The 14,253-nt window shown below is 33.1% G+C and overlaps 1 protein-coding gene and 1 long non-coding RNA gene across 2 annotated transcripts; one reads left to right on the top strand and one right to left on the bottom strand.

The window, feature by feature from the left end:
* The first annotated feature begins 3,040 nt into the window (after nt 1-3,040).
* On the top strand, nt 3,041-4,897 carry LOC133694957 (light-harvesting complex-like protein OHP2, chloroplastic). The gene is made up of 2 exons (XM_062116656.1): nt 3,041-3,693; nt 4,608-4,897. The coding sequence occupies exons 1-2, from the start codon at nt 3,233-3,235 to the stop codon at nt 4,720-4,722; spliced, it is 576 nt and encodes a 191-aa protein (XP_061972640.1). The 5' UTR covers nt 3,041-3,232; the 3' UTR covers nt 4,723-4,897.
* Nucleotides 4,898-5,996: 1,099 nt separating this feature from the next.
* On the bottom strand, nt 5,997-7,576 carry LOC133694958 (uncharacterized). The gene is made up of 2 exons (XR_009842346.1): nt 7,313-7,576; nt 5,997-6,518 (listed from the first exon to the last, which is right to left on the bottom strand). It is a non-coding gene; the product is annotated as an uncharacterized LOC133694958 (long non-coding RNA).
* Nucleotides 7,577-14,253: the final 6,677 nt, after the last annotated feature.

A 14,253-nucleotide genomic window follows, 5' to 3' on the forward strand; every position in this document is an offset into this window, starting at 1 on the left:
AAACAAAGAAAACCACAAAGCCTATTTTCTAAAAAAATCTATGTCGTGTAATGAGGTAAAAAAATAAATCCAAAAAAAAAATGTCAACCCGTGTTAGTGTATAAAACCCATGTTCCAAGCCATTTGAACATAAACATCAAACCTGAAAAAACCACGAAGCCCAATTTTCAATGAATAAAATTTCAAATAATGAAATTGAAAAAAAAATTATTATACAAAATGATCCAAGAGAAAAAAAATAACAATTAAAAGAATAATTATCAATTTTTTAAAAAAAATGAGATGATGAATAATTTTAGATCGAAGTGTTAAATTGAATAGAAAATCTAAATTCACAAAATAATTAAAAGAAGAAACCACCAACAGAATAAGGACTAAATAAAAAAAATAACAAACTAAAGTTTTTTTATCAAATGATGAAATTGAAAAAAAAATCAAAAGTTTACAAAAGAAGCACGAAAAAAAAAAGAAATAAAAAGAATCACGACTAAAATTGAATGAAAAAATAATAAATTTAAATTGAATGGTGAAATTAAAAAAAAATAAAAAACCTACAAAAGAATCAAAGATTAAAATTACAAATTAAAAAAATAAGGACCGACACTCAAATACATGCAACTAAGGGGATTACCCTGAAATTTCAAATGGCCAATGCGAATTTCAAGTTAGGAGAGAGAAAGAAAAAAAATATTGTCGATGACAACAATCAACACACTTCATCTCTTGAAGAAGAGAACACTACTAGGAGTATATTGACATGGTGGAAGGAAGTTTTTCACTACTAGAGTAAGCTACATGTGCTGCTTGAAAGCAGCAAAGCGGCAGACACTCTGGCGCGCGCAACACAATATTTTTTCATTTTTTGTTCTCATTTTATTTATCAAATTATCATATTTTTCTAGGACCAAATAATTACTATGAAAAATCCTTTATGAAATTATGAAAAATCCCTTGAAGCCATACCTTGAGAATTTTGAATTTACCATGCAAAAAAATTGAGAAAAGAACGAGTTGTCCCTTGACAAACATAGAATGAAAATGGAACCTCGAGAAAAGATTATTTTACTTCTCCAAGGATAGTTCAATTAATTTTATTTCGATGGCAAAACTATCAATTCACTATTATAATCCATAATAAATCAAGACATAAGTATAATAGTACTTTTCTCACATGTTTTAGGCTTTTGTAATATTTAATGATTGTCTGTATTTGGACCAGAAGTCGGGGATTTCTTCAAATTTGGCTTCCTCACTTGCATGTCTATTTGATATTGTAGAGCCGAGTGTTTTTCAATTGAAAATACTTTAAAATGATTTTTTTAAGATATCTAATTTATTTTTTATATTAGTACATTAAAATAATTTAAAAATATAAAAAATATTTTTTTTAGATGATAAAATATTTAAAAATTGTAGTAAAAAATTTAATTATATACTAAAACGCATGAGATTTTCACTGTATATTTGTCACTATGCAAAATTTTGTTTTTTTTAGCTTGGTCGTCAAGCTTTGTTTTTGGACGATCAAGTCCCTATTTAAAGAGCACTTGATTTCAAATTCTTATGAAAGGGTGTGATTGAAAGAGGATGACTAAAATGAAAAACGCGGCAAACATAGGTGACGTAACATAAGTTTCAAAACATTCACTTTGGTCATCCAACTTAAACAATCACGCAAATTATACAATTGCGGTCCCTTGAAATTGTTCCAATTCCATTTTGGTACAGAGATTTATTTTTGTTATTTTTTGGTCCCTGATTAAGAGAGGGGAGAGAGAGGGGTTGCCGAATTCCGGTGGTAAAAAGAGAAATTTATCGTTGGCACCGATTTAGGCTACTAAAATAAAAGATTTTTGTGTCAAATTGTTTAATTTGATGTGGGGAGTTCATATTAGGTGTTTTTGTATCTTAAAAGTTCATGAAAAAACATATCTAAACTTGGGTTGATTTTTTGTTTCGGGTTGAGTTTGGTTTTTGGGGCGGTGTTTTAGGGTTTTTTAGGCTATGAATGAGTTTTTCATGGTTTCTAGGGTGTTTTAGGTAAAAAAACGAGTTGCAAAACAGGTTTGTGGGTCAAAAGAGTATAGGCCTTGTTTTTCCGATCACCACAGTGATCGGAATCTAGGCAAAATAGACAACACGTTGTCTGATGTTGGCATGATTACCATAAAAATATAACTTTAAAGAATACAATTGAAAAAAGATAAAGTGACGTGACTAGTTAAAAAACTAAAAAAAAAATAAACAAAACCTCCTCTTTTTTATTTTGTTTAGATGATCTATTTTAAATAATATTGATTTTTTTGTTATGCGTTTAATTTTTGGATAGGTTTTTTTAGTTCATCTATTGTTATGTTTTTATCTTTTATATAGATAAACTATATTTTTAAAAATAAAAAAAAAATTATTTTCAGATGATATTTTTAATATGTATAACCTTACATGTTATTTTTTTTCTTTTTATTTTATTCAATCAATTTAATGTTTTATTTTTCAAGATTAAATATCTTGATCTATATTTGTCTCTTAGTTTATTTGATTATATATGTATATAAATTTTTTAATTTATTATATTTTTAACAACAAAAATATATTAAAAAAATCTATATATATAATTTTTTTATAAAAATTAAAAATATTTATCCGTGACACAGTTAACATAGCCACTATACTTCTTTTTTTTAGTTTAACGTGGGTGTCTGAGCCAGTTTATATGCACCTCGACTAATCCCACAAGCCCTGAAGTTAACGACCATATAAGTCTGCAGTGATCATCATATGAGTAATCACAAGGCTCAAACCTAAAACCATAAAAAAAACAAACTTTTTAATTTCAAGTTCTTATCACTCCACCACTATATAGATGATTATGTCATGTACCCACTATACTTAATCGCGTCAAAATGGAATCTTTTTTACACGCAGTGATTTCTGGTGAGCGAAGAGAAGAGGGGCATGTTGGTAACATCCCACATGCCTGAGTGGCTGCTAAGCGCCAAAGTCACCGCTCCTTCGAACTTGGCCGCACCTTATCCACACACCTCTTGTCTTCTGATTCTGAAAACACCTCACTTACACAAAATCCCTCCTAAACCAAAAAAAAAAAAAAACAAGAAGTAGAAGAAACCCACGTCTGCACAGAAAAAGAAACAGTTATCCTACTGAGAAAGAATTTAGTGAGAGAGAGAGAGAGAGATTTAGTACTTGGATTAAGAAAGAAGAACAGGAAAAAATGTCAGTGGCATCCTCAATTCCGTACATCAAAATCCCAAACCCTTCATCATCATCATCATCATCTTGCTCCTCTCTATCTTCCTCTTCATCAACCTCCTCGACATCTTCTTACTATAGGTTTTCTACAACAACTAAGCCTTATATTGTGACCATAAGGAGCTCTCAAGCTGAAGGGCCTGTAAGGAGACCCGTGGCCCCTCCTCTTAGAGAACCTTCCCCGCCTGCATCACCATCGCCTCCCTTGAAGCCCGTTCCTCCCTCTTCACCGTCTTCTCCAGTGGCTCCACCACCCAAGCCAGCTGCTAAGGTGGCTGTGGAGGACAAAAATGTGATGACTTTGGAGTTTCAGAGACAAAAGGCTAAGGAGCTTCAAGAATATTTTAAGCAGAAGAAGCTTGAGGAAGCAGATCAAGGTCCTTTCTTTGGGTTCTTTGGCAAGAATGAGATTGCTAATGGGAGGTAATAAGTTTTGTTTTTGTTTTTCTGTAGTTTTCCCTGTGCAATTTGGATTTTTTGAAAGTTTAGGTTATCTGGGTTTACGTGGATACTTCATCTAACTGGATAGATTCGTGGGTGTTTCCCCAAGTTGATGGTTACATGGTCCTGAATAGTGAAATTGAACGACTAGGCCAATCAAAATGATACATTGTTCGTAGAGAAAAGAGAAGTGATGATATGGCTTCTTCCCTCTAAAACTGGCTTAAAAGTAGTTAGTTTCTTGCCAAATTAGTTTCAGTCGTCTTCGTAGTTAGAACAAATAATAAGAGCCTATGCAGGAGAACCTTGGAATGATCATATCAGCAAGAATGCCTCCTTGAATAGATAACTGAAAGTATTTCAAACCCATTGTTCTTGAGCCTTTGAAAGGAAAAGGGTGCACATTTTTCCTTTGCAGATTGTGCTTAAATATAGTCTCCTTCAAGGTAATGCTTCTCACGACGTTGTGACCCCTGTAATGTTCACTATCTTGGTGATTTTCTATGCTTAACCAATCAGTAGTGCTCAAGGCAAGGCAGTGCGGGTGGTACGCATCCATTGCACCACAGACTTGCAAAAGCTTCTTTTGAAGCGAGAAAGATGTTTCTTCACTCTCATGTTTACCCCTAGTTTTTCTTGATTTTTGTTCTGCAAGTGTTTCTTTTCTTTTTCCCTTTCAAAAACCAGCTCTTCCCTTTAAATTGTAATCTATTCGTTTTGAGTTCCAGCATAATCCTTCATAAGGTTTCTGCCGACTGTTTGTAATTTATCCTGCGCTGACAAATAAAAAAAAATCCCTCCTTTCCCAAATGAAAGAGAAAATGCGTTCACATATCTTTTCATGAAAAATTAAAGCTCTACGTGATCTGATGCCGCTTGCATTTCTGGTTGAGCAGATGGGCAATGTTTGGTTTTGCTGTTGGGATGCTAACAGAGTATGCAACGGGCTCAGACTTTGTTGATCAAGTAAAGATTCTTCTGTCCAATTTCGGGATAATAGATCTGGAATAACTTCACGCTTGATCTCAGAGCCATGGATACCTTTTGATCTCTGCAATTGCCTTCTTCGTCCTCAAAGACACCTATACGTTTTGATTTCTGTAATTGCTGTAGCATATACATTGTTTTGCAACTCCTTCGGTGATCTATATTATCTCGACTTCAATGGACAACATCCATTTTTATACATCATGAAGAATAGGTTGTTTCAGCGACAATCGTTCGCAAGTGGAGTGCTATCCTTGCATAATGTTCATAATCAAATTCCGCATGCTCATCCCATTATTGATGAAATTGGGTAACATACATTCTGTTTCTCATCCCTCTGCTATTACTTTCAGTTTCAATTATTCATCATTGTAATCCAGGGCTTGGTTTTTCCCTTCGTTTGATATGACTTTTAAATTATAGTTTCCACTTTAAGTTAGAAGCATGTTTGATAAAAATAAATTAAAACTTTTTTTTTTAAAAAAAAAATATAGTACAAGTTAGAATCCATAAGTTAAAATTAGAAAATTTAACTTCTAATTAAATTAAAAATTTGACTCAATTTTATAATAATTTTTTTATTTAAATTAAAATTTATTTCTAACTTAATATACTTTATAGTTTTTCTTTAAGTTAAAAGTTATAAAAAAAAAACAAAAACAAAACTTAAAGCAATTTATAAAAATCATATAGAACATAACCTTAATTTCTGCCATTGAACTTAATTTATCATCTGTTAGATCATGAACAAGCCTTCAGCATCTGGAATAAGGAAACTAGATCTGATCATTATCCAGATTCCAGACGGAAGCCCCTTTCTTTTTTCTTTGGTTCTTTTTATCTTTTCGTGTTCAAGTCTGTTACACCATTTGCATGGAAAAGGTTGAACGTTAAGAGTTTCACTGAGGCTGGATCTCCAACGCTCTACGAGCAACCCTCAAAAGTATAAAGGAGATCGACTTGCTTGTTCTGTTAGCAGCAAGAACCATATTCCAGTGAGCTGTCAACCTGTAGCTTATCAGAGAAGAGGAACTTAAGAACCATTGGAAAACATTCTTGCACCTAAACTGGCCACCAGGAGATCACCAAAGCCTTCAAATTTTTGTAGCAATTTGGAACAAGAAATTTCATCATGCATGCCATCTGCGGTTCTCCTGCAGTAGATGGTAACTGATCATTCCAGCACCTTGCTCAGAACAAATAGCTAGCATAACTAGCATAGTAGCATGTCAGCTTGTGATGATGTGAATTTGCAGAATATAATCACATCCTCATAACCTAAAGGAAGATAAACAATCTAGCATCATAATTGGTAATTGCCATTCAGACAAGCCGTAATAAGCAGATACATTAACAAATACCAGGTCCCATAACTTAGTCCTCCCTGCGGGCTATCTTCTACTCTAGTGGACATTAGGTATTTGTATATATAGTCATCTTCCGCCTTTTATGTGGGCACAAATATTCTTCATTTTATGGAACACATTTTCCAGTGTATCTCATTAAGAGCAGCGCAGATACAAGCCTGAGACTAATGAGTGAATCATCTCCAGCATTCATTTACATACAGCATATGCAAGAGTGACCAAAAACAAAGCACACACCACACGCATTCCCTTTTGCAAAAAGAACATCTTCGCCTCAAGTCTTTCCACTCGAGCCTCAACATTTGCCATCCGTGCCTCCAATAAAGCTACCCGAGCCTCCAACCTTGTATCTACATGCCCTGTGTTATTTCTAGTACGTTGTTCATAATCTTCAATTTGTGCTGAATCATCTTCCCATGGTCGATACTGACACATTTCAATTCATGGAGTTTACTGCAACGAGAGATGAAAATTTGCTAGTTTGTTATCAATGCAATACATCATGACATCCCAAAGTGTTTAAACCTGCTTATAAAATAGATCTTTAAAACTTCTCTCATCAAGATGATATTAAGAAAGGACTATTTCTCATGTTCTGTTTATCAAGAGTGACTCTAACCAAACTGATCTCGGCCCTCATGTTAATCTGTATCAAGCAACAATAAAAAGAATTCTACTATAAACCCACTCATGGAAACAAAGAAGTAGGATCTCCTAAATTTTTAGCATAAAGCACACAAAATACAGCTAGAATGGCTACCAAACCAAAATTATCTCCAGTCAATAATGTGTAATATCAAGGTTAGCTAAAAAATACCCAGCTCTTCATATGCAAATTTTGAAGATTCAATTGATGAAGCGTTAAACGGGCTTCACAGCAACCCGCAAACGTTCATTCATTAGAATAACATTCTTTATCTCCCTTCAAACTAATGGCATATGCCATTGCCCAGTCCGTTTCTGTCAAATGAGAATGTTATGTTTTACTTTAGCTAAACTTAGCAAACCATACCGAAGCTAAGAACTTCACCTCTTGCTGGGAGAACAAAGTGTTAAAAAAAAAAGGAAGAGAGGTTTCAAAGAATGAAAATACAATCAAAACCTAGAGACCTAAAAAATAAGAAAAGAGAAACAGCTTCATCCTAACAAAATATTTTGCACGAACCCAATTTTTTTATCCAAATCCCTGCTGACAATCTATTACTACCTCCACACATAGATCATAAAGGAAAGAAAGAAAAGCATACCTCGACGACGCAGAGAATGATGGGCGAGATCCTTCTTGACGCGAAATCCCCAGGGAGAATTATTTTTTTTGGGCTGTCAAAACCCTAGAGAAATCATTGGATTGGAGCTTGTACCAGGAAAGAAAGGACGGGATTAAAGGGGGTGACGGTCAGGTGCTAAATGCTGATAGCCGTCGCTACTTTTTTAGTGGCAGACCAACACAGATCTCGGCCATATCAGACAGGGCCTCTATTTAGGACGAAGTTTCTGCGAACACGGGTGACCGTGCATTTCTTAAAATTTTGATTTTTTATTTAAAATTAATTTTTTATATATATTTTTAAATTATTTTAAAGTATTAATATTAAAAATAAAGTTTTAGAACTAAAAAAATATTATTTAAATATATTTTTAATTAAAAAATATTTTAAAAAATAACTACTATTATAATATCAAACATCCATTTAATCAACCCATTAGATGACATAGAAAAATCCAACTGGTCTAATTCTATTGAAGTTGTTTTTTTGATATTATTATTATTATTCTTATGGTATTCATCGGTATGGAACTAACCGTACTCTATATTATTCATTATCTTATACTTTATCTATTTAAATTTAGTATTATGTATTGATTCATAATTATATATTAAAATTGATGTGGATTTCATTATTAGTTTTATTTGATTCATAAATTATATTAAAATTATATCAATTTTAATATAATTGCCTTCAAAATATATGGTTTAATTTAAATAGATGGAATATAAAATGATGGGTATTCCTTGAATATTATAAAAAGGAACTGGAATAAATCATGTGCTTGATCAATTAAAAGGACTTTGCAATTTAAAATTAAAATTTTAAGTTAATAGGTTTGAATTTTGTAGTCTAAATTAATTGGTTCTAATTATGGACTTAATGCTAGTTAATCATGTAATTCCAAATTTGTATTACATGGTTACAAGAATATCAATATGATGAAATCCACTTCACACAAACAATAGTTTAACTGAAGAGAGAATTAAATAATTAAAATAATTTGAATGTAAAATAAACTTAATAACTTAGAAAAAAATAATTTTTATATCCATAGAATGACTTATACTTTGATTACATTCATGAATTGGAATTCCTGGATAATGAAATATTTTTATATATATATTTTTAGTTTATGAAATTAAAATTGCAAGCTTACTTGATTATCCCAATAAAGTTATCGTCTATTTTTCTATTACCTATAAGTTTCAAGCTTGACAGATCCTAAGAATTTGATAAAACTACAATGCAATAATTTGAGTTTTTGTTGAGTTGTGTGAAGATTTTTATTATTATATGTCATATATGATCGAGTGATATCAATTGCTGATAATTTTTTATTTTTTAAGGTTCTTCACTAATTCATATGTTAACCATCAATAACCTCTTATCTTTTAGAGTTCTTTTCACGACTTTACATTCACAAGAGTTACTGCTATTTTTTAATTATATGTCTTTATTATAACCATTTATGTATATATTCTACTTATATACAACAAATTTCATTTGTCATGGAAGATCCACTGGGTAGAGATACTCTGGCAAGCTACATAAGCCTTAACAACCAACAAGAAAATATAATGGTTGTCGTGCTGTTAGTGGTGAAGAGAGGAAGTTGAGTGACATAGATGGAGAGAGATTTGTGGATTTACCCATTTGATCTTTACGGATCACGTATTAGTTTCTTAGTAGCTTACCTTCTCTGTTAATGCATGTCAAGTGTTAATGCATCAACTGCTTTTAAGTTTGCAACACTACCATGAAAGAGGAAATGTTACATGGAGACATCAATGGATCAAACTTATTAATTGATAAAAATGAGATTCTAAATATTGTTGATTTTAGGCTTTCAAATTATTGTTCTCTTAAACAGAAGCAACCTCTCACAAGCCAAGTTGTGACACTTTGGTACGAAGCTCCTGAGTTGTTACGGGGTACTTCATTCTATATAATTGGTATCGATCTCTAGAGTGCTGGATGTCTCTTGCCAGAGATGTTTGCAGGTAAGCCATTCATGTTAGGAAGTATAATGTTAGGAATCCATATTAGAAACGGATAATTACTTGTGCACATTAGCTTTTCTAATGTAAAACTAATTCTATAGGATGATAAACTGCAGGGCAGTAATTGATTCGTAATCTATTAGAATGACTGTAAATGCACTTGTATAAATACGTGATATGATCAATAATATATTACATTCCAGCAAATTCTATTCTCTCTTTTCAGTTTACATATAGAAGTATACATTGAAACCAACAATCATAATCTGGGTATTTATGAGCAACATAACCTTGGGAAAACACTATTGGTTCTTCCTTACAATGTCCAGTCTCATTAGTTATCTCACATGATTAACTTTGAAACACTCAGGTTGAGCACCTGCATAAGACTTTTAAACTATATGGAACTCCATCAGAAGACTATTGGAAAAAGCTAAAGCTATCAACATTTCAACCTCCACGAACATACAAACCTGGTCCTTTTGAAGCTTTCAGGACGTTTCCTGAAATAGCTTTGTGTCTATTAACCACCATTTTTCTTGCTCTGGATCCGATATTTCGTGGCTGTGCATCTTCAACCCTCCAAAATGAAGGACAGACATGATTAGAGTTCTTAATATGAATTAAAATTTTTGTCATAAGTACACAGACTTTTCATTAACTTGGACATTTCTAGCCACAAGGAGCCAGTAGCTTTGTTTGGAGCGTAAAATTTCGTATTCTATGAGTTCCAAGTAGCATTGAGATGAATCGGTAGGTAAATTGGCTCACACACTCACTTATTTGCTAAAATTTTCAACTCCTTGATCGATGATTTTGATGTACAATTAGTGAGTGTAGCAGAGTCAACAATACAAGCAATAAATTAATTAAATGGATAGCTTATTCCTGAATTGATTTTCTTATTGTGGTTCTTTCATAGAAGCCTTTTAGCATGCGACTTATCAGGTCTGCTAGCGATTTTAAAAGTTGAAGATGAACCTACACAAGCTGATGAGCCGAGAAAGTAAGTGCATCTGATCACTGGAAATAGCTTTGATAGCTAAAAGATCCTTTTGGTGCATATTATTGTAGTTGCATCTTACATGCTTACTAAGAGTTGTATTGTTATGCTAATATTGAACTCAGTGTCAAATGAGACAACTGAGTTAGTCATCCAAAGCCAAGAGCCAAGTAACAGCAATACCAGTAGTAACTCCTTTATAACTAAAACGACTCGCCTAATTAAGACACCACTTAATTTGTTGCATTCCCCAGTTGCAACTTCTAAGAAGAAGATGTCTCTAAAATTACAAGGCGAGAACGACTTACCCCCTTTTAACTGCCTCGAGAACAGGCAACACCAAGTAAAATATGGTGAACAATGAAATGTACAGATTAAATGAAGTCCATATGTATATTTTGTTGGATTTCTCAACAAAAATGATATATTTAAATTTTTTTAAAAAATCAAGGATCTTGTTAAACAAATTTAAAGTTGTTTAAGATTTATATAAAGATTATATCATATATTTTTTTTTGGCTTTTAATATTTGCTTTAAAGTTGGGTTATTGCAAATCACAAGCTTTTCAAATATCTAATCTCTAATGGTAATTCATATAAACCACATCTTTTCTTTTATGTTTTAGGTATTTTTATATTGTACTTTACTCTAATAAAATAAGTGACATAACTTTTTATTAATAGAAAAACCTAAAAATTTTATACATGTCAAAATATCAATATATTCCTTTAATAATATCACATATATTATTAAAAATTTATTCAATGAGATCCTTACTTGATTGTTTTCAGATCTAAAATTATAATTTATTACATTAATTACTTTCTAGTATTTAATTTTTAAAATTTATTTACAATCAAATCACATTTATTTTTATGTATGTGACTCATTAGATTCCCTGACAAATTAACTCAAATATAAATTATAATTTTAACATGTGTAACCCATTAGTTATTATTAATAAATTTTTTATTTATTTACATAAATAATTATTAATTTATTTAATTAAAAACTTGTATAAATTACTCTTTAAATATTTTATATTAAAATAGAATACACACCTAATTTTTTTCTTAACAAAAAAATTAGAACCCATGGTAGAACACTTGTCGAATAGCTTAGAAAAGAAGTGTTCATGGCCCCTGTGAAGTTCGGGACACGCGTATCTTAACAAGTCGCAAAAGGACGCAATACAGATCTGATTGTGTAATCAGCTTTTGAAGTGGAGCGGGGCTTTTTCTCGCCTTTCTTGTAGAATAAAAAAGGCAAGAGTAATAATCACTTTGTCCCGTGAAAAAAGGACCAAAGGAAGGACTCTCAAGTTTAAAAGAGATTACGCATCTCCTCTCCTTGTCATCATCGATTGGAGAACAAAAAATAATAATATTATAGTGGTAGATACTGATACCTAACCTAATGCCTTGTGTGTGATAATGATAACCTGGGAGCCTTCCACTGCGGTACTCTCTTAGATCAATGGCTCTGGATGGTTTCAGGCAGGTAGGGCTTAAAAATAAATTGGCAGCAGAGACTTTTGTATTCCAGATGGCAGTTTTGAGGGTGGCTGGACCAGATGCAAGCGTTGCTTCTTACATGTGGCAAGATTTGCAGACAAGATGGGTCCTCTTATATAAATGCCACCTCTAATTCTGTCCTTGCATTCTGGTGGGTATGCTTCAAGCTCTCATGTCGGCATTTTTCATAAAGCGCTGAGAGTTTGATTGTCCTCCCCAAGGGGAAAAACTTAATCTGGGATTGTTGTTATTCAGAAAGACTGGATATATTATCTCGTAATTAGTTTTTTGCATGAACTGGGGGGAAGTCTGTTCCAGTGATGAGTTTTTTCCCATCTCTTCTCTCGAGGAAGGACGCCTTTTTACCATTTGTTTGCTCACAGCCATATGGTCTTCCATTTGCTTCTCCAGATATAAGGAAGAACTAAGTAGAAGGAAAGCACTTAAATTCGTTTGACTAGCAAGTTAATGAACGAAACATTGAACTATCATCAAGTTGGAGTCGTTAGCAGTCAAATCCAACAGCACATTTACATATACATAAAAGGGATAGATGAAAACTTCAACTCTTTTTCATGATCATCATTAAACATAGGACACCCCAACTTAGGCTATGATGCATGGCATATGTTCCATGCATGCATAGAAGATCTCGAATTCATGACAGTACTCTCTGTTCCGCTTTCCTATGGGAGACAAAAAGAAAAGAAGGGGAGAAAGAAAATAGAACCTCATGACACAATTAAAATTAAGCCATATTTACTTCCATGCATGCTGTAGCTGACATTCACATACCGTACCGAACATCGCTGAACTTGCTCTTGATCCACTTGAAACTGTTCCTCACATTAGATTTGAGCTTGCCTTCCATGGTAAAAACATTATAAGACGCAATCCTCTTCTTTCTTTTTAGCTCTGGATCACTTGATGTTGCAAAACCATTTCCCTTTTGGCATGGTCCATTAAAGTTATACGAATTCGATCGGTCTTCAAATCCAAACTCCCCGGAGAAAGATGAAGAGTATTGAGGGAATGACTTGCTCTTCTCCATAGCCAAAAACCTAAGCACTAACCAAAGCCAACTGCCTATTGCGATAGTTTTGTTAGTTAGATAGCTAGAAAGCACGTTATTTTGGATCCTAGGTGGTATTTATAATGTTATTGAGACATGGAAATACCTCGCACGTCAAAATAATGGCGTTGGACATTGAATGGAGGGTTGTGATCATTAGGGGAAAGGAGGTGCATCATGATCCTGTATGGTGGCAGACCATGTGGTGGTGTAGGGGAGGATTAAGTTGATGTGATAATAGTAAGTGTTTTATCAGGGGAATCATGAAAACCACTGGCGGTGGTGGCTGGTAGGGGCCAAGTTGTACAAGATGCCATGATCAGTGATTGGCACAAATGAGTTTAACGTGGGGGGTGAGGGCTCCACTAACCCATCAACAAAGGGGTTAGGGTAAGGGCCCCAGTAGAGGGCATTTAGGCTTTTACAGAGCGTGCTGGTTTATTAGTGTTATAACTTGTATTTTAAAGTATATTTTTATTTTTAATATCTGTATATTAAAATAATAATATAATAATAATAATAAATATTATTTGGTAAGGAAGAAAGACGAGCCCCAGACACAAAAGGGTGTTTAACAGTCGGTTCTAGTCAGGTATATATTTGGTAATGCAATATTTTTTATTTAAAAATATTTTTATTTTTATTTATTTTAATACATTAAAATTATTAAAAAAATACTTTGAAAATATTTTTTTAATATTTTTTTTAAAAAAAAAACTAATTAAGACACATTACCAACCACATATAACTATTAGCCACCCTTGCCTTTATAAAAGCAATGGGAGTCACCTTCCACTTTATGCTAATGTTTGGGGCTCAGTGCTTTGTGGGCCATTGTTGTTATGGGAACATTATCTTTAGGATTCCACTTTATAAACAATCTTTTGTATTATATATATATTGAAGAGTAGCTTGAGTTGAATTAACCAAAAAAACCTCGTTATATGAATTAAAAAAGAAGGGTGGGGGGGGCTCTCGTCAGCTAGTAAAATTATACTTAAATGCAATGAACTGGACCCAGCCGAGATGGAAGGCCATGGGCCCAATATCTGACAGCCTAAGCTCAGTGTGAAAATTATACTCAAATGCAAAGAGCTTGGTTGTGCTCCACTGCCAGGCGCAGTCAATAAATAGATAACCGATATCGTGGCTAAGTGGACTCTTTTTACCCATTGAATCTTTGACGAGGCTGTTTGTAATTTGCATGTAGCGCTTACTAGGAAGAAAGGGTCGACAAGAGGAAGGCACGATATTTTGCTAAAGGCACTTTGTTTTCGAACCTCATCGCAATGGCCAGCCGAAAAGAATCCGAGCATAATGGCATATA

The sequence above is a fragment of the Populus nigra genome, chromosome 5 (genome assembly GCF_951802175.1).
Source record: "Populus nigra chromosome 5, ddPopNigr1.1, whole genome shotgun sequence".
Taxonomy (NCBI): Eukaryota; Viridiplantae; Streptophyta; class Magnoliopsida; order Malpighiales; family Salicaceae; genus Populus; species Populus nigra.

Coding starts and splice junctions, on each gene's coding strand:
- LOC133694957 (XM_062116656.1), top strand. CDS start 3,233: ATGTCAGTGGCATCCTCAATTCCGTACATCAAAATCCCAAACCCTTCA. Junction 3,694..4,607: donor AATGAGATTGCTAATGGGAG/GTAATAAGTTTT, acceptor CTGGTTGAGCAG/ATGGGCAATGTTTGGTTTTG.